Here is an 18026-nt window from a genome sequence, read left to right on the forward strand (position 1 = left end):
GTTGCTGTTGTGCTGTGCTTGTGCGAGTTAAGTATGTGCAACAAATTTGATGAATGATGGACAACTGCTGATTTGCTGTTGTGCGTTGCAACTGATCTCCAAGTTTACCGTAAAACGTTGCTCATTCCGCTGATGAATCTAAGTATTCTGCGAATGGCTGGGAAACAGCCATGCGTGATGCCACTCAATTCTGGAGAAACTGCGCTGCATCAACCGTTACATACATACATGTATGTATATCCGCATTGGTGATTAATCGAACTCTTTGCTGTGGGAATTTCCGTGCAATCCAAATAGTCTCAGAATAGTTAATGGCATATTAAGAGCGGCTATTGCCTACGAAAGATTACGTTAGAAACAATGGTTATTCTACTATAGCAACTCGTTCGGGCCGGCCTAGAAATATAAAGAATGCAGCGCACAGCCTCTGTTTGTGAACAATATTTCTATTCATAATCACTCAGTTTGCAGTAATTAAGAAATCAAAGCAACATCACTCTCAAGGCTTTGGCTTTTCAAAACCCTTTGGATCAACTCTCCACTTTTTCACATGGATTTCCTTCACATACCACCTCAACAGAAATAAAAGCAAACTGTTATACGTATATGTTGCCTGGACTGATTTCTCTTCCAACCCTAAGATTCGCTATCAGCGCCTTCTAGCGGCAACCGGTGCAGTTGCTAGAACGCAGCACTGTACCGTAGCATAACGCATTGCTCAGCCAGTAGATGTCTCAGAAAAGTGCCGCTTGATGTCGCTCGCATCGGCACAGTGGCCTGCGTTTGATGAAAACTATTCATATATCTTTATACCGAAACACTCTTCACTTGTTTGAGTAATTTTTTTTTATTTTAATTAACAGTTACACAATTAATTTGATACAAAAACTGAACTTTGGTAGACTAGTGTAGTGGCTGAAAATTACACATTGATGCTCTTACAAATATTTGTATGTATTTTACGAAATATATTAATTTTCTTATTTTAAATTGTCTAAGTAACTTCTATATATAAGTTGCTATAGAGTATGCATATGATATGTGGATGTATGAGTACAAAACATGCATAAATCTTAGAAATTATAAAATTTGTCGAGTTATTTTTTTAAATTTTTATATACTTCCTATTAAAATACTAACTTATTAAAAACGTAAAAAAAATATATATAAAAAATTTAAATCTGGAAAGGAAATTATTAAAGTGGCAAACTGATTCTGATAAGCAGTTTTGTAGTCCATATCGAGCGAAAAGGACGGTTGTTATGAGAAGGTGAAAATGTATATTGATCTGTCTGAAGGTTAGCTCAAACAAACTATTAACTTCGGCTGCACCGAAGCGATATAAGACGCTTTACAAATACAACATATCCCTTGCACTTGCTTACAACTTAGTTTTTATCGTTCAGTAAGACAGCTATATGCTGTAGTAGGGCGATCTGTAATCATTTTTCGAATATTGTAGCGTTGCCCCGGACAATATTTTGTACTGAATTTCATGAAGATATCTCGTCACATAAAAAAGTTTTTCTTGCAAGAACTTTTTTCCGATAGTTCAGTGTGTAAGGCGCCTATATGGTCCGATGCCGGTAGTACTGTCAAATGTGTAGCTTCTTGCCGACAAAAGGACGTGTGCAAAATTTCAGAGCGATATCTCAAAAACTGAGGGACTAATTATATATACAGTCAGCCAGACGGACCGGCAAACGGATATGGCTTAATCGACTCAACTCATATTATTGATGATTTACATTGTGACAAAAAAGCATCCAGAAATTAGAATTAAATTCCCCAGGTTAAAGGCATTTCAAAATCAATCGAGAGCTCGTTGTAGACATGCCTCCTTCTGGACGACCTTCGACCATTTCAACTGATAAAAATATCCAAAAAGTGAAGAAAATGTTTCTTGAAAATCGTCAGACAAGTGTTAAAGAAATGGCAAGAGAGATCGACATCTCTCGCGAGTCCTTTTGAATAGTTTTGATAGATATTTTGGGTATGAAACGGGGGCTTGCTCGACTAAAGGTAAACATTTTCAAAACCAGTACCGTAAACAGGTCTCTTTGGGCATGCTTGGTCGTGCGAATTCCGATCCTACATTCTTGGAGAGCATTATAAGTGTCGATGAGACATGGGTTTATGGATTTCACTGGGAAATAAGCCAACAATCATCGGAATCGAACCCGTTTTCAGTCGATTGAAGAGATAAAGCAAAAGTCGCTGAAGAGCTCAAGGCCATCCCAAAAAGTGCTTATGCGTTGGCATAAATATATTACATTTTGTGTGGTCTACTTTGAGGGCGACAAAATAGTATACTTGATATACCCTGTTCAGGCTATCGAAATATGTAATCAAGGACGATGTTCATGGAGTGATCGATGACTAAGTAAGGAAGTGAGGAACTCGATTAAATTATAACTGTACATATGTCGTCATAATGTACATAAACACGATTACATATTTACATATTTCGTAAATTTACTGTGGTTCATGTATTTATTATGCGTGTCGTAAAATGAACATGAGATATCCATATTAGCTTAATACTAAACTTATTTTTTTAATTAAAATTATATGACTAAAATCTTTTAAAACAACAAATTTCAAAGCTCTCTGCCTTTATTTAACCTTAGTCACGACTGGAAAACATTTTTTGCTTTGTTGTTTATTCCAAACATTAACTCTATTCTATTCTTTCTATTCTGGCCATTTGGTAGGCGATTTCTTACAATTTCATAATAAATATAAATTAAGTATTATTTATACTATCTAAGGTAGACATATACATTTCTTAACAAGTATATGAAGCTCGTGACTGGAATGCTAGTTTAGTGATAATTTTTATTAACTAAATCGACTAGCTAACCCTTAACCTAACAATTTTTCGTAATTTATCAAAATCACCCATACTTAAGTATTTCAATAACAACATACTTTTCCTGTTGACTTAAACCTGTAATATAATTTCATATTAGTTTGCTAGTAACTGTAATATAAGCTTGGATGCTTCAACTTTCTACTGTATGAGTATGTAGCCATGTTTGGTGCTTCAAATGCGCAATGAATGCAGTTTTTGTATGAGAAAAGCTCGCTCTACACGTGCGGCAATTGGTCTTGTGGTGGTGGTGCTGCAACATTATTGCCCACCTGTGCCGGCGGCGGTGGCGCGCCCGTACCGCCACCACCGCTGCCCTCGACGGAGCCGCTCTCCGCTTCCGAGTCCTTGATGGAGCCGCCCTCCTCGTCGCCGACGAGTGCGCGGTACTTCTTGGCGATCGCCTCCCAGTCGGCCACATTCTCAATACGGTTCTGGTTGGCGGCGGTGAAGCTCGTTTGCGAGCCGAGCGGTGAGAGATGTACCACGGATAGAGCCACCGAGTCTACTGGCCATTCAAAATTTATTGAATTGCACAATTGTTGTTGTATCATAAAAGCGAGATTAGAAAAATAAAATGAGTTTTTGTGCTTATTTTTGGTAGCGAAGTTGCGAAATTTTGAGCTAGCGCAAGCTAGGGAGCCAATTCTCAGTGAATTCGTAGGAGAGGCATCAAGCTTTCCACTCTCCTAAGTATAGAACTATACTACTATTAGATATATATTAGTTTAAGCAATACGCAAGTTGTATGCCTTGTGAGCTTTCCATAAGCTCCACTTGTGCTTTTAAGCAGCGCTGTTGGACGCGATTGGTTCACTTCGCTACGCGCAGCTGCTAAACTCGCTCAGAGCGCACGCACACTTCACAAACGCAATCGCTTGTTGTTGTTTGTTGCTGATTGGTTTGGTGAAGTGGGCGTGGCGCTCGATTTGGTGGGCTAAAATTGGAAAGCAGCATTGCAGCGACACATACATTTCCTACCTTTCTTGATCTTCGAGAGCCACTTGGCGCCAGCCTTCGTGCGCGGGCTGGCCTGGCGTATTCCCATCATCTGTACCAGACTTGGACGCTTCTTTTTCTTCATGCGCGCCTGTGCGATGACGTTGGCGTGTATTATATATGTAGAACGTGTATGTACGCGTTATTATGCAATTGTGGTGTTTGATGATCGCGGTGGCGTTGGTGGCAGTTGCCAGGCGAGTTTGTTGGTGGGTTAAGTTAAGGACAAAAGACAACAACAACAATAACAAACACATATGAGTATGAGCAGTGACAAAGTACACGAACATCGAGCAATAGGTGAGCCAAACAGGGTGCCAAGCGTACAGTATAAAAGTGTGCAGAGGACATAATACAGGGTGCCTGTACGAGGACAGTGTACGAGTAAGTTGTGATTTGCCATAACAAACGAAAAGAAAAAGGAAACGGAAACGGAAAGAGAAATAACTAAGAAGTGGTTTGTTGCCATTTTGCTTTAAATGGGTTGGGGAAAAGGTCAACTGGTTAAGTTAGTTAGGTAAAATTGGTGTTTAGACTACAGAATTGGCTGTTGTGGCGGATAGACCCGCAGAGCAGCTGTTAGACACGCTTCTAGATTACCTTGACCTTCTCGACGATCCACATAAACCATGTGGTAACTAAATTAAGTGGCGATGGCGCAGTTGTTGTGCGATGCATGTTACGTATAAGCTTGGACAGACCAAATTTCCATTCAATATCGGATTGAGCCTGAATTTCTCAAAGCGAATTTTATTGTACATTTTTTGTGTTTTTGTTTTTTGTTTTTGGTTTTAAAAACAGCGCAATCCAAGGAGCAGGCATTTATGATGTGATGAGGTTGATTGGAATGTAGGGTTGCATTCCAGCATATGTATGTACAATGAGATGTGTGTATGGGAGAAATAAACATAGTATATGCAATGTTTAATTTTCGAAGCACTAAACACTTTTAATTTCAATAAACAAATTTTTCTTTTATTTTTAATGCTGAAAAAGAACGTTTGTAGTATTTGTTAGACATATATATATATATATTGATATGTATATATGTATGTATATGTGGGCTTTAAAGCTTTTAAAATAATATAAAACGATTTCTAATACTGTTTTGCTCTCAACTTTCTTACAATCACTTGCTTGTAGAGAAGAAATCGAGATCTTACCACCAGCTGCCTTCGCGTTTGAACCCATAATATCAACGCAATAAGACCTCAATTTTTACGTGAAAGCTTTCGAAGCACGCCCTTTAAGCGCTTGCAGTATTTTATGCAAAGCAGCGACAGCTTTCACTTTTCATTGAAAGCTAAACAATATTAGAAATTCACAATAATTCATAAATAAATGAAATTATCAGTTAATTGCCATGCAACGGAACATGCAAATATGTAGACACAAAGCACAAACACATTGACAAATGAACTCACTAAAACTATTCATATTCTCACACTGAAAGCGCGCAGTCTTTGTTTTTGTAACTATTAGAAGCCTAAAAGCTCGGCACTTGTTTGTAAGCATATTTCTAGTCTACCGTATTCTAGTATGACGAAGCGCACACACAGAAGCATTATGTAACACAATTTTGAAGTCAACTCTCAACTTCTAGTATTCTAGTATGCAAGCAATTAGTTTGGCTTGTACACATTTAGCAAAAGTTCGAAAAGCTAAGCATTTCACAGTAGCAGTTTGTTATCGTAAAGAAACAACTGTTGTTGCATAGATTGTATCTTTAAGATCGCCTTGCGAACACTCATAACGTCGGGTTACGTGAACGGAAGTTGCAAGTCTGGGCAAATGATGGACTTACTCTAAGTTTGGTGAAAGCTTAACTTAAACCCTAAATGGCATCAAGCACTGCGGCGCTCTAAGCTTATTTACATTAGGTAGTTATGAAAGCAGTTAGGCCGTAGAAGCTTTAAGTAGCATATTTTCAATATTTGGCACTTAACTTTCATGCGCGCAAATCGCTCAAATCAAAATCATTTTATTTTTAAAAATATGTTTGCGACTTTTTTGTAATTTTTTGTAGTAAGGCTATAGTTATATATGTACATTAATGATTTGAAGACAAATTGTAAGAAGCTTACGAAATATTGCGCAATATCTCTAAACAGTTTCGTAATTAAAATATTTCACATCTCGCGGCAAAAGAGATTGCTCTATTTGTTTGCTTCTCTCCTTTGAACCCTATAAATTACATACTCTCTCAGTGGCTCGAGACCAAGGCATTGGTAAACAAAAAGTCATAATCACATAAGTATTGATGTATATAGTAAAGATAGTATGGCTTTAAGTATGGTATGCACCGTTAGTCGGCAAAGCAAAAGAATACTACCTGAATCCGTTGATAGGTGTCAGACATCATGGCAATCAACAGGTTGATTAGCACAACCACCGACACCAGCATATAAATGCCGAAAACGATTTTGAACAGATACTCCACCCAATACGGCTGAGTGGGCTCGGCCACGTTCAGTATCTTGTCGACCTGCGTTTGTTCGGTTGTCGTCTGGCCGAACACGGCGAAGAAGAGCAACTCAAAGGAGGTAATCGGATGCATGCGCACTACATTCCAGCGCCATACCGAAATAAATACAATAACATATGACCCACGGTGGGGTATAAAAAAAGAATAAATATAAATAAATAAAACAAAATCACCACCGACAAGCAGTGGGTCACAGCATTGGCGGTATCCATATATGTTCGTCGAACGCCATTTTCCGTTTCACACAACAGTCGCAACGTGTTTATTGTTATTATTATAATTTTGTATTATTTAAGTAATGGTAAAGTGGAAGGGAGGAAGAGAAGAAACACAAAAAAATTCTTGTTAATAAAAGTTGCATGCAATACCAACCTGTATGCGTTGATAAGTATCCGACATCATAGCAATGAGCAAATTAATAAGAACAACCACAGACACAAGCAAATAGATGCCGAATACGAACTTGAACAGGACCTCGGTCCATTCGGGGCGCAGATGGCGCATAGGATTGATGTCCACGGTCGTTGTCTGTCCAAATACGGCGAAGAAGAGGCGCTCGAAAGCCAAAAATGGCGTCATCGGTCCTTTTTTTTTATTAGATTTGCAGTTTTTCATAATTTTTTTAGTTTTTGTTTTTGGATTTTGGGAGATTTGTGTTGTTGTTATGTATAGGATAGCAATGGAATCGAAATAAACGCCAATAGGTAGCATAATTAGTAGAGCTTCATTAGGATTTTACAAATAATTGGCAACACATTAGCGGCATTTTACGCATTTGGACATCGAGTGACTGTGAGGCGTGGCAGCGTTTCGCTTAACTTGGTTTGGGCTAGTGCATCACTCACGTTTAAAGCTACACAGTTTTGAGGTACGAGAAACTAAAATCGACATTGCTTTGTGCAGAAGCTGTTGGAACCCCTTTGTAGGTTAAGATAAACAAACATCAACATGCGTCTTTTGAATATGGTTAGTATTGTTTCTAATAAAAAATCAAAGTAACCGAAAATATAACGGCATATTAAGCAAAAGAATGCGAACACTGAAAAATAACTCAAATTAATACAGACACTCTAAAAAGTACAGACATGAAATCAAACGTAAAATTTTTACGAAATTTGGAAATCAAATCGCGAAATCTCCTCGATAAAATTTGACATATTTTCACCGCCTTCTATTACTAGCGCATTTTTATAGAAAACTGTCTCATCTGTGCAAATATTTAGGGTTGGATTTGGTGATTATGCGTTTGGATTATGAAGACCAGCATGGTTCAGTTCAAGATAGTCATCTTCGTAATGTTAAGCGTTCAAAACGGAAGAGAATTGATATCGTTGGTAAGAAAATATGGCAGGTTCTCACAATCGAATCATGAAAAGCTCTAAGGATATATTGTGCTTGTTGTTGTTGTTGTTGTTGTCGTAGAGGCAGAAAATATTTCGGAAGTTATTTCGAGGGCTGTCGCTGAGTTGACAGGCCTTGACTGGATAAAAATCCGGGTCAGTTTCGGTTAGTGTCTACTGCTGATCTGGTCTGATGTCACTTTGTCGTGTCGAAAATAATCTCCCACCATTTTAATGATACCAAAATCTCCCACCATTTTAATGATACCAAACGTTTCAGTTCTTTCATTGATCTAAGAGCGGAAGACGTGAGCTGCTTGAGCCATATGTAAAATAATCAGTTCTGGCCACTCCCAAGTGAATGGGGTTCAGAGAACTTTCCTCACTTGCGTTCTATACATGGCTTCATCATTTCGTTTCAAACGTTTCAGTTAACAGAAATCACAATTTTACAATTAATACAATATTCATCGGATAATATGGGCGAGTGTGACAGTAAAGAGAAAATCATGAAATTTAATCCTAAACTCTAAAAAACGAATTTATAGTATGGATATGATATAGTATATATATTTCTTTTAGTCCTACGCTCCAACCGAAGTCAAAGGAAATACCCTATATATCTCTATTTCTTCTGAAAGTTTTTTGAGAGAAACGAAAAAGGACAAAAGTGCCTAGTGAGGTGAATTTTATAAAGTTTATAGGCGAAAACAGTGCAAACAGCTTTAAAATTAGAGAAAACTAAAAATTTAGTAAAAGTGGATAAGTATAACTTTAAAGTATAGTAAAACAATTTGGTGAAGCAGTAGTTAGTAAGCATGCTAAATAATTCAAGGATAGGATTGAACGAAGAAGAAACAGAATGAGAACAAATAAATCGAAAAAGCATTCCATCAAAAACAGTTCATGTGTAAAACCGTAGCAAACATTTAGACACAACATCAAGGATGCACAGATGGGGATGTGATGACCACTCAAAGCTAACATGCCCTTTAAATTGAATCGCTTGAATTCTCAGCGCTATGTGGATGCCGCAAGAGAGCATTCCCAAGTGGGTATTCAAAAGTGTAGACACAACATCGAAGGCGGAAAACAAACAAAACACACCCACTAAGTAAGAACGGCACCGAAGCGCCGCACATAATCTTGACGATTAGCTAAATCAACTTCAACTTACGATCATCTTTATGCTTGCGACGAAATTCGCTCGATAAACTTCGGCTATCGACATAACGCTCAGCGGGACTGAGGGGAGGACGCGGTGTCGGCATATCGTCTGTGCAGTTTTCGAATTGTAAGAGAAATACAAAGATTCATTTGAGTTCACATTTAGAAGTTTTCTTTTAAGCAGCAGCTGCAGTAATGCTGCAAGAGCATCTAATACGAGTGGTCTGTAATTGTTCGGCATGCAAGCTATAACTGAGACTCTTAACTTGAAAGCAACGATTTGTGTTACCTTCAAGATAGATACTTATCCATACAGTAATTTGATTTCAATAAATATTAGATAAATGAGAAAAGTGCCTCCAATGGCGGTCCATCAAAGACACTCTTCTTTGTACAAAAAACCGAAAATCTATTTTATGAAACACATGAAATTACAAACACGAAACACCAACGTACAAAAAACTTACCGTCACTGAAGTACCCTCGATTGCGATTGCGCTTTTCGAAGCCTCTCAAATCTTCCGGCTTTAGATTCGCGAATGACTGATTTAGTGCCACAATATGCATGGAAAAGCCAAAGACGAAAATCGCAAGCACAGCCAGAAAGCGTGCCAGATCCTTAAGCAGATCGCCAATGATGATGGCCCACGGCCCGAAGAGATGATGAAACGAAAGGAAGTCCAATATTTGCACGCAAGCCAATAGAAAGGCCAAAGCGAAACATTGATTGCGACAGTAGATTAGTGTTGGCCAGTATAGTTTAGAGACGAAGACGAACGCGGCCACATGTACGCCCACACCGGCCATGCCCAGTAGCAGCACCAACAGTTTAATTGATCCCAATCCAGATTTGTCTGATGGATTTGTCAGCTCGAACAAAAGTAGGCCGCTCAACCAAATAAGTAGCCCAATTTCGTACCAGTAGGGGACCAAACTTAGTCGTAGCACCGGATATATGGGCGTTATGCCCACAATACTTAGATGAATCATTAGGTATATGTGTGAAGTGAGATAGGACATGAACTTTATGATAGGCACTTTGTTGAATTTGTGACCCATCGGAAAGGTGAAGCCAATCCAAACAGGCGGGCATACAATAAATGCCACCAAGAGTAGCAATATTTTCCAGGATGCCCATGTTAGTGACCCCCTCCAGAGTTCCTACATGAATTTAAGAAATGAGCAGTTTAGGTCTTTGAACTTTCGACACACTTACCTGCAGATAGCGCTGAACTACGGTATGTGCAATAACTTCTTTTTGCTCGTTTTCGATGAGCACGTCCAAGAACTCCACATTTCTCCGGTCTGTGGCTTGAAGTATTTTGCCTGCCGAGTCCGAACCGGCAGCAAGTGCCAGCAGCTCGGTTGCCATTGCTTCGCATTGTTTGCCGGCGGCTACTAGGTCTTTGGCGCGTTCTTTTTCCTATTTCGAAGATTGTATGAAATCATTTGTTCAAACGTTTGTGAATATATTTCTATCTCCGTTGCACCAACCTTTGTTGATAAGTTTATATAGATATTGGATAACTTTGCTGCGGTATCGACAGGTGCGGGCGACACCAGCACAAATTCTTGTATCGGTTTGTTGTTGTGATTTTTGGAGACAACCATTAAATTGTACACAAACCGTTTGTCTTCCATCAGGCTGTATGTATCGTGTTCTTTGTTCATCAGATACCGCAGCACATCGTTGTGGCCTTCGGAAGCGGCAAACCATATTGCCGCACAACCGTAGTTCGTCTCCGACTTTGGTGAGGCGCCTGCCTCACATAGTAATTTCACAACTTCCAAGTGGCCGGCTTTGGCAGCACAATGCAGTGACGTCCAACCATTTTTGTCGGTGGCATTTATCTCTGCGCCTTGACCCAACAGAATCTCCACCATCTGTATATGGCCGTGCATGGAGGCGATGTGTAGACCGGTCCGGCCATGACGATCCGTCGATTGGAGGAGTTCTGCTGAGCGACTCAGAAGTAAGCCAACCACTGACATGTGACCACCGAAGCAAGCCAAATGGAGTGGATTATAACCCTGCAGAATAAAATATATTTCAAGCGTCACTTTTGAAGAAATATCAAAAACTCACATTCTCTGTCGTTGCCGCCTCTACTTGCACTCCAGCCGAGTTCAGTAGCAGTCGCACCACATTTTCATTTCCCGAGAATGCCGCCAAATGTAACGGTGTCATGCCAGATTCCGCCCCCAATTCACCGAAGAGGCTTTGTCCGGTCGGTGGTTCCGATTTCACTGTCGCCGGCACGCTCGTCAATAGCTCGCGCACGGTGTCCGCTTGTCCGTAGTAGGCTGCCACATGCAACGGCGTCAGTCCCAATTTCTTGCTGGTTATCCTCAAAGAATTGGTACTTTTCAACGCATCCAATACCTGGCCATGACCGTTCTGTGCCGCTAAATGCACCGCAGTGAAACCAGCTTTATTCTCATCCGTGCAGGAGGCGCCCGCACGCACCAACGCCTTCACCACGTCCGCATGTCCACCCTCGGCCGCCAGTTGTAGCGGTGTGGCATCAGTCAATTTGTTTCTAGCCGATATCACGCCAGAACGATCGAACTTCATTAGCTCCTCGATCACCTTCACCGAACCCTGCATTGCAGCGATATGTGCGCAGGTGTTTCCATCCTTACTGGTGGCATTCACCAGCGATGGATGTTGTTGTAGGAATAATTTGGCCACTTCAGAGTAGTTGTTCTGCGCAGCGACATGTATGGGTTTTTGACCCAGATCATCGGTCGCATCTATATTAGCGCCGAGCTCAAGTAGAAGCTGACATACCTCCATCTGTCCACTAGCTGCGGCTAGATGGAGAGGCGTTTGCTTGCGTAGTGTCAATATATCGATGACGGCATTATGATCCTTGATGAGGAACTTCACGAGATGCGTGAAGCCATTCATCGCTGCCAGATGTAGCGCCGTGCGACCGACACGCGATTTCGAATTGATGAACGCTTTATTGGTGAGCAGAGCGTCGCACACGTGCAGATACCCTCGTTCGGCAGCCAAATGCAGGGCAGAACGGCCCTCAATATCGAACACATCCACTCTGGCATGATTCGCTAAAAGGTTGTTGACCAGCTCCATGTGCCCGCGGTGACAGGCGATTAGCAACGGCGTCCAGCCAACCGACGTCTGTCGATTCATGGCTTTCTGTATGTCAGTGGGATTCATGTGGGCAATCATCTCCATCAGAACGTCGTTATTTCCAGCGACGGCACAATAATGGAAAGCAGTCTCCAGAACATTTTTCGTTTGCAGAGTTACGTCTGCACCATTTTCGAGTAACATGCGAACAATTTCCTTATCGGACTCGGGTATTTTTACCTCCTCTTTGGTGATTTGACATGTATAGTGTAGTGCGGTCGCGCCGTCGTCGTTCACTGAATTAATATAGGTGGTAGCTTTATCAGGGCCATGTTTCTCCTTAACCATCTCGATGAGATGACGTACGATTTCGGGATGACAGGAACGGCAGGCCATATGTAGCGATGTTTCGCCAGTCTGCGGGAAATTAAATTAAAATTGTTGATTATATGCGCTTGTGGTGCGGTTTAAATTGGACTTACATTGGATTTGTAAAGTGGATCGCCACCATCTTCGAGGAGTTGTATCAGCGTTGCCAGATTACCGTTACGCGCGGCTACATGCACCGGCGTCAGGCCATCATCGGTAGTTAAATTGGGACTAGCTCCGGACTTAAGGAGCATTAAGGCACAACGATCGCCATCCTTAACTCGTGCAGCTATATGCAGCGGCGTTTCGTGCATTGTACCTCCACGGACATGGACATCGGCGCCGAAGCCCAGCAATGTCTCGACGACAGCCGGCTTCGCGGACTCAACGGCGATGTGGAGTGCAGTGTAGTTCTCCTGCAAATGCAATTCGTACAGTGAGAAATATTTTCAACAATAACTAGCTGACATAAGCAAATGATACCCACATTCGTCGTGACATCAACTTTCTCGCCCTTCTGCAGGAGCGTATTGATGATGCCGGTGTGGCCGTACGCGGCCGCGGTGTGAATGCTGCGCGCGCCATTCTTATTTGGCATGTGTAGATAGACGCCCTTCTTGAAGAGCATCGTCGCGCACTCGGCATGGCCATTCAGCGAGGCGATATGCATCAGCGTGCTGCCATCCTTTGTGCGTTCGAAGATGCTCGCCTTGAATTTGTCCGCCAAAATTTCAATGATGTGCGCATGGCCATTCTCAGCAGCTAAATGCATCGGTGTACGATCTGCGCGTCAGCAGACAACGCAAACACACAACAACACAAAAATAAGGCAAAATTTAAGGTTAGGTATGTAGAGCAGAATAATGGCGGGAAAGAAAAGGCAGATACCTTGATTATCCGCAATGGACGCAGAGGCGCGCACGCCGTAGAAGTACTTGAGTAAAGCTTCGTCGCCCTCAGCGGCCGCTATGTGCAACGGCGTCTGACCCTCGCCATTTTGTGTGTCGACATTGGTGCCGTAATCGACGAGTATACGGACCATATCGACGTCCCGTCGTCTGGCGGCCAAATGTAAGGCCGTGTCTCCATTAGCCGTTGTTGCCTGTAGAAAGTGAAAGGCAGGTTTTCGATTACAGGCAGTGATAAGCCAGAGTAAAAAAATGCAAAAATTAGAAAATTGAAAAATCAAAAAAAATAAATAAATAAATCGCCGATATGGTGGTGGCTTATGCTGCCGACACCGGTTTAGAAAATTATATGCAAGTTGAATGTGAAGGTGAAGTCTGAGCTTTAAGTTTTCGCCATTTAAGTGAATAACGAAAACTCATACATACATATATGGTGGATAAAGAACGAAGAATATATCAACCAAGAGCTCTATTAAATGCGTTTAATTAAATTAAATTTTGACACCGTTTCACATGGCCAACAGTGAGCACACAGCTTAATTTGAAAGAAGCCAATGAAGCGCATGAGTCTTCAAAGACGGCTTGCGTGACTCGTAACCGCATGAGAAAAGTGAATCGGCGGTGAAAAAAGTTTCGCTTAAAATTAGTTCATGGGAATTCCTCGCATGAACAATAACTTCACTGCGCGCAAATGCAATGCTGTGACCGCCAGCCCAACTGCCATGACCCACTGCACGCCGCTGCCAATTTAGTCAACGCATAGGTGAGTGGAAATTTTAATTTGCAACACCAACTGCTTTTATAAAGTTGAAGTGCTGCCGTCTGAACGGTGCATACTTGCTGGCGCAACGACTTAATAAAGTGCCAGCCAGAGTTTGCAACTGCATATCAAACGGCTCGACCGCGTGCCACTTCTTGTTTGTGGCAGGCGACGGCCGTCAATGTCACTGGCGCTGCGTGCATAGCCTTTCTTGGCACACGTGGGCCGGACGATCCGCCGCGAAAAGCGTGCAAACATGCTTGCAATAAATAACGGTGCATAGCAGACCGACGCGTGCGAGTTTTTTGCAGGAAGTGTGCCGATTCGGTTCCGTTTTTATTTACTGTTACAAAAACCAGTTTCTTTATTAGCATAACCATAAATTTTTAGAGAATTTGCCAAGTCAAGGTTATATCTAAAATTTATTTATTATACAACACACATATGTACATGCGTTATAGCTTTTTGACTAGGAAGTTCCATGTTCCATGTCTTACCTTCAGTTGGTCCGACGTTTGAGCTGAGAGCAGCTCTCTAACCATAGATTGATTACCAGACTCTACCGCAAGCAGCAACGGGACTTTGCCTCTCTGCAAAAAAATATAAATAAATATTAAATCCGTAAATATGTATGTAGGTATAGTTAGCCCTAACTTTCAAAAAGCGATTATATATATGTAATATATTTGACAGCTTATGAATTATATCATTTTGAGTGAAGCAACTTTTAATAATGTGAAAAAATTGATAAAAAGGAATTTCGCATGTAGATAACATATTGGTTTTTGAAAAGAGAAAAATACAGTTAACTCATACACTTGGCTTTATGACGAGTTTTCGGACACTGCCCTATGAAAATAAACCATTGAGGATTGGTTTGCTAAGATTAGACGTGCTGAAATGAGCACCGAGGACGGTAGATGCAGTGGACCCCCAAAAGAGGTTGTTACCGACAGAAATATCAAAAAAGTCCCAAAAATAATTTTGGAAGGCCGTAAAGAGAAGTTGTTTGAGAAAGCAGAAACGCCAAAGATATGAACTGAATGACGTTTAAATTATATCAAACACGAATATTTGGGTATGAGAAACTTCTTTGCAACCTGATAATTCAGAACAGTGTTTGGAGATGTTCGAGTGTAATAAATCAGAGCTTTTTCGTCGATATGTGACGATGGATGAAACATGGCTCCATCATTTTACTACGACGTCCAATCGACGGTCATCCGAGGGGTCTGCATTCGATGAACCCGCTTCAAAGCTTTGAAAAAAGCAACAGTCGACTGGCAAGTTTGTGACGTCTATATTGTGGGATCCGCATGGAATAATTTTTACTGACTAACTTAAAAAGGAAAAGCTATCAACAGTGACCCTTACGTAGCCACTATTGGAGTATTTGAAGGACGTATTTGAAGAAAAAAGTGCCTTTCATCAAGATAATGTAAACCTTGTCACAAGTCAGTGAAAAGATGGCAAAAATTCATAAATTGCACTTTGAATTGCTTCCACATCCATCGTATTGTCCAGATCTGGCGACTTTTGCTGTTCTTGGATTCAAAAAGAATGTTCGTTGGGAAGAAATTTTCATCGAATGAAGCGGTGATCGCCGAAACTGAGGTCTATTTTGAAACAAAGCACAAATCGTGCTACAAAAATGGTATCGAAAAGTTGGAGAGTCGCTATGATCAGCGTATCAGCCTTGAAAGGAACTATTTTGAATAAAGAAATAAGAAATGGTAGGATGCGGACATTTCAATTGACCTGTGCTCGTATTAAGTTATTTTATTTTCAATAACCGTGACTAAAAGAAGTAACAGCTTAACTTATCATATTGAGAAATCTCTGTACTCGATGTTTTTTTCCTCAAAAATGCCTTGTCTACCACAAATAAACTCTTTTATGCAAAAGTTATTATTTTTTATGCCAACAACAAACATTTAACCACGTATCCTCCCTGCGAAGGAGCCATTTATTGATTTTCAGACGCCGTTTGTTTAACATTTCCGTAGTAATGCATTCTTCGACTCGTTTGTTTTTGTCGTAATTGAATTGCGCCTTAAAGTATGCTGCATTTTCCACGCATTACAATGGTGTCTACGGAAATGTTGCAAGGTGCGTGTTTATGCCATTGTTACTTGGAAACTGTAATAGTTTTTCAAACATGTTAACTATTGTCAGCGTCAGTCTGCTTTGTATAACTGTGCAACATACATACATATCTACACGTAATGTAGTTAGTACGTAAGGTATGTTAAGTGGGTCTGTGTTGAGTTGAACTCATTTGTCGCGAGGCCTGGCAGTTTGCTGCATTCATAAAGAGTTCAACTCACAAACTTCGCCGACGCCAACTTATTGCCGCAGACACTTTCGTATTCACTTACACAACAACAACTTTTTGCGTGCCAAGGAGATATTTGAAGAATGGACAGAGTCTCCACACAAACCTACACACATACATACGTGTATAACACATGTATGCATATAATATAAAACAGAGCCAAGTTTACCGTTAAGTGGTTGGGCGGCAAAGCAAAAAGTAGTTCACAGTTGTGAGTGTAATGGTTGGTAATATACAGTTGCGTTCAAAATGTTGGCATTTACTGAATTTCTATAGATTTTGTATTGCAGTTTTCGGCTTTATATACATGCATGTGTATAAAGGAAATATCAATTATTATATTGAAAATTGAAAACTTTTTTCGAAGTTCCAAAAATGAATCTTATGTTTTTCCAAGCTACAAAAAATGTTAATTCATAGGAATTCTAGATATAATTTGTGAAGAATAGCAGCTAAACATTCTCAGAGTGGCACTGCAATTTTATTGCACTCTAGTGTTCTTCCGTGTTGCACTAATCTGTCTGCAATGAATCACATTTGAATCTTAATTTATTGCATTGCAATCGCTTACAAGTTGCCATGCCTGGAATCTTGTCACTGTCTCACTTGTGTTTCGACTTTTTTTGGTGCTGCTGAAAACGTTGTGCGCGGGTTGCGCCTTCGTCGTCGGATTCTCCACATCAATTGAGTTGCATGAGCTGTGCGCTGTGCTACATTCATTAGCTTCGTATATGCAATAAAATTATTTATGGATTTGCATTTTTATGTTGCTTGGCTTTCAAAAGCTCCCTCCATTTCCTTTTCACAATTCGGTTTTGTGTTTCACATTCTCTCTTTCGTTTAGAATACGTCAGGTTGCCCAAATTCTTACTTTTAGCGCATTTGTTATGACTTTGTTATTGTTGTTATTAGTTGTTTGCTTGCTTGCCAGCTTGGTTATTTCCGTTGCTGCCACGTTTACTACACTTTTGTTTACGTTGGCACCAAGTGGCACGGCTGGAGGTTGACTACGACTACACTGGCTCAGTGTTGGTGGATTGGGAAGTTGGTGGCACTTACTTAGTATATGTTGTCTAGAAAAGTGTGGGCGCCCAAAACGTTTATCATTTCTCTATGAACAAAGGACATAACTAAAATGCGCTTCCCTATTGAAAGGCTTTATTTGTATCGCTCATACGCACTGTCGCCCCAATTGTGCTTGTATGCATTTGCGCCATGCATGCGTTTTGAGCAGTTATTGTGACAATATAGAAGTCTAAATTTTAGAGTATTGTACATGCATTATTATATGTTCCTCCATCCAGATTATATTTCTGCTATGGCATAGTTTTATGCTACTAAACTTAAGGCATATTCATATACTAATACTATAAAAATGTTTGATTTTTCAATATTTATTTTTTTTACTCACCCCGTCTACTTTCAAGCGGATTTCCTTCCCAGCTGCTGCAAGTAAAGCGCGCAATATGTTCGTCGCAGTGCCCGTTTGACGGCTGGAGACCAGATGCACAGCGGTTTGGGTGCGGGACTACGAGTAAAGAATAAATTAATAAATAAATTTCGTTTATTAGAATTGAGCAATACTGACTTGGTCTAAATGAAATAATACCCACAAGTTTTCAATTTAATTTTTACAATTATTTTCAATTTTAATAAAAACACGTTTTTGTAATAAATATAAAAATGCTGAAACT

At 40.5% G+C, this 18026-nt stretch overlaps 1 protein-coding gene across 10 annotated transcripts in view; it reads right to left on the bottom strand.

Moving 5' to 3' along the window:
• Positions 1–1925: 1925 nt before the first annotated feature.
• The window catches only part of LOC120767965 (serine/threonine-protein phosphatase 6 regulatory ankyrin repeat subunit A), a 28876-nt gene continuing 12775 nt past the window's right edge, over positions 1926–18026 (bottom strand). Inside the window, exons 4-18 of one of the 10 annotated variants that reach the window (XM_040094362.1) lie at positions 17744–17860; positions 14495–14587; positions 13218–13431; positions 12817–13112; positions 12443–12745; positions 10950–12377; positions 10358–10894; positions 10080–10286; positions 9331–10024; positions 8874–8972; positions 6729–6940; positions 4472–4600; positions 3845–3962; positions 3145–3380; positions 1926–2950 (exon numbers count right to left, since the gene is read on the bottom strand). In XM_040094362.1, coding sequence (XP_039950296.1) covers positions 2945–2950; positions 3145–3380; positions 3845–3962; positions 4472–4600; positions 6729–6940; positions 8874–8972; positions 9331–10024; positions 10080–10286; positions 10358–10894; positions 10950–12377; positions 12443–12745; positions 12817–13112; positions 13218–13431; positions 14495–14587; positions 17744–17860 — 4689 coding nt within the window. In that variant the 3' untranslated portion in view covers positions 1926–2944. Of the gene's footprint in view, positions 3381–3844; positions 3963–4471; positions 4859–6203; positions 6434–6728; positions 6941–8873; positions 8973–9330; positions 10025–10079; positions 10287–10357; positions 10895–10949; positions 12378–12442; positions 12746–12816; positions 13113–13217; positions 13432–14494; positions 14588–17743; positions 17861–18026 lie in introns of those variants that run through there. The other 9 variants (XM_040094368.1, XM_040094360.1, XM_040094359.1 and 6 more) reach the window with 9 other exon arrangements.

This window comes from Bactrocera tryoni, chromosome 2, assembly GCF_016617805.1.
Source record: "Bactrocera tryoni isolate S06 chromosome 2, CSIRO_BtryS06_freeze2, whole genome shotgun sequence".
NCBI classification, from domain to species: Eukaryota; Metazoa; Arthropoda; class Insecta; order Diptera; family Tephritidae; genus Bactrocera; species Bactrocera tryoni.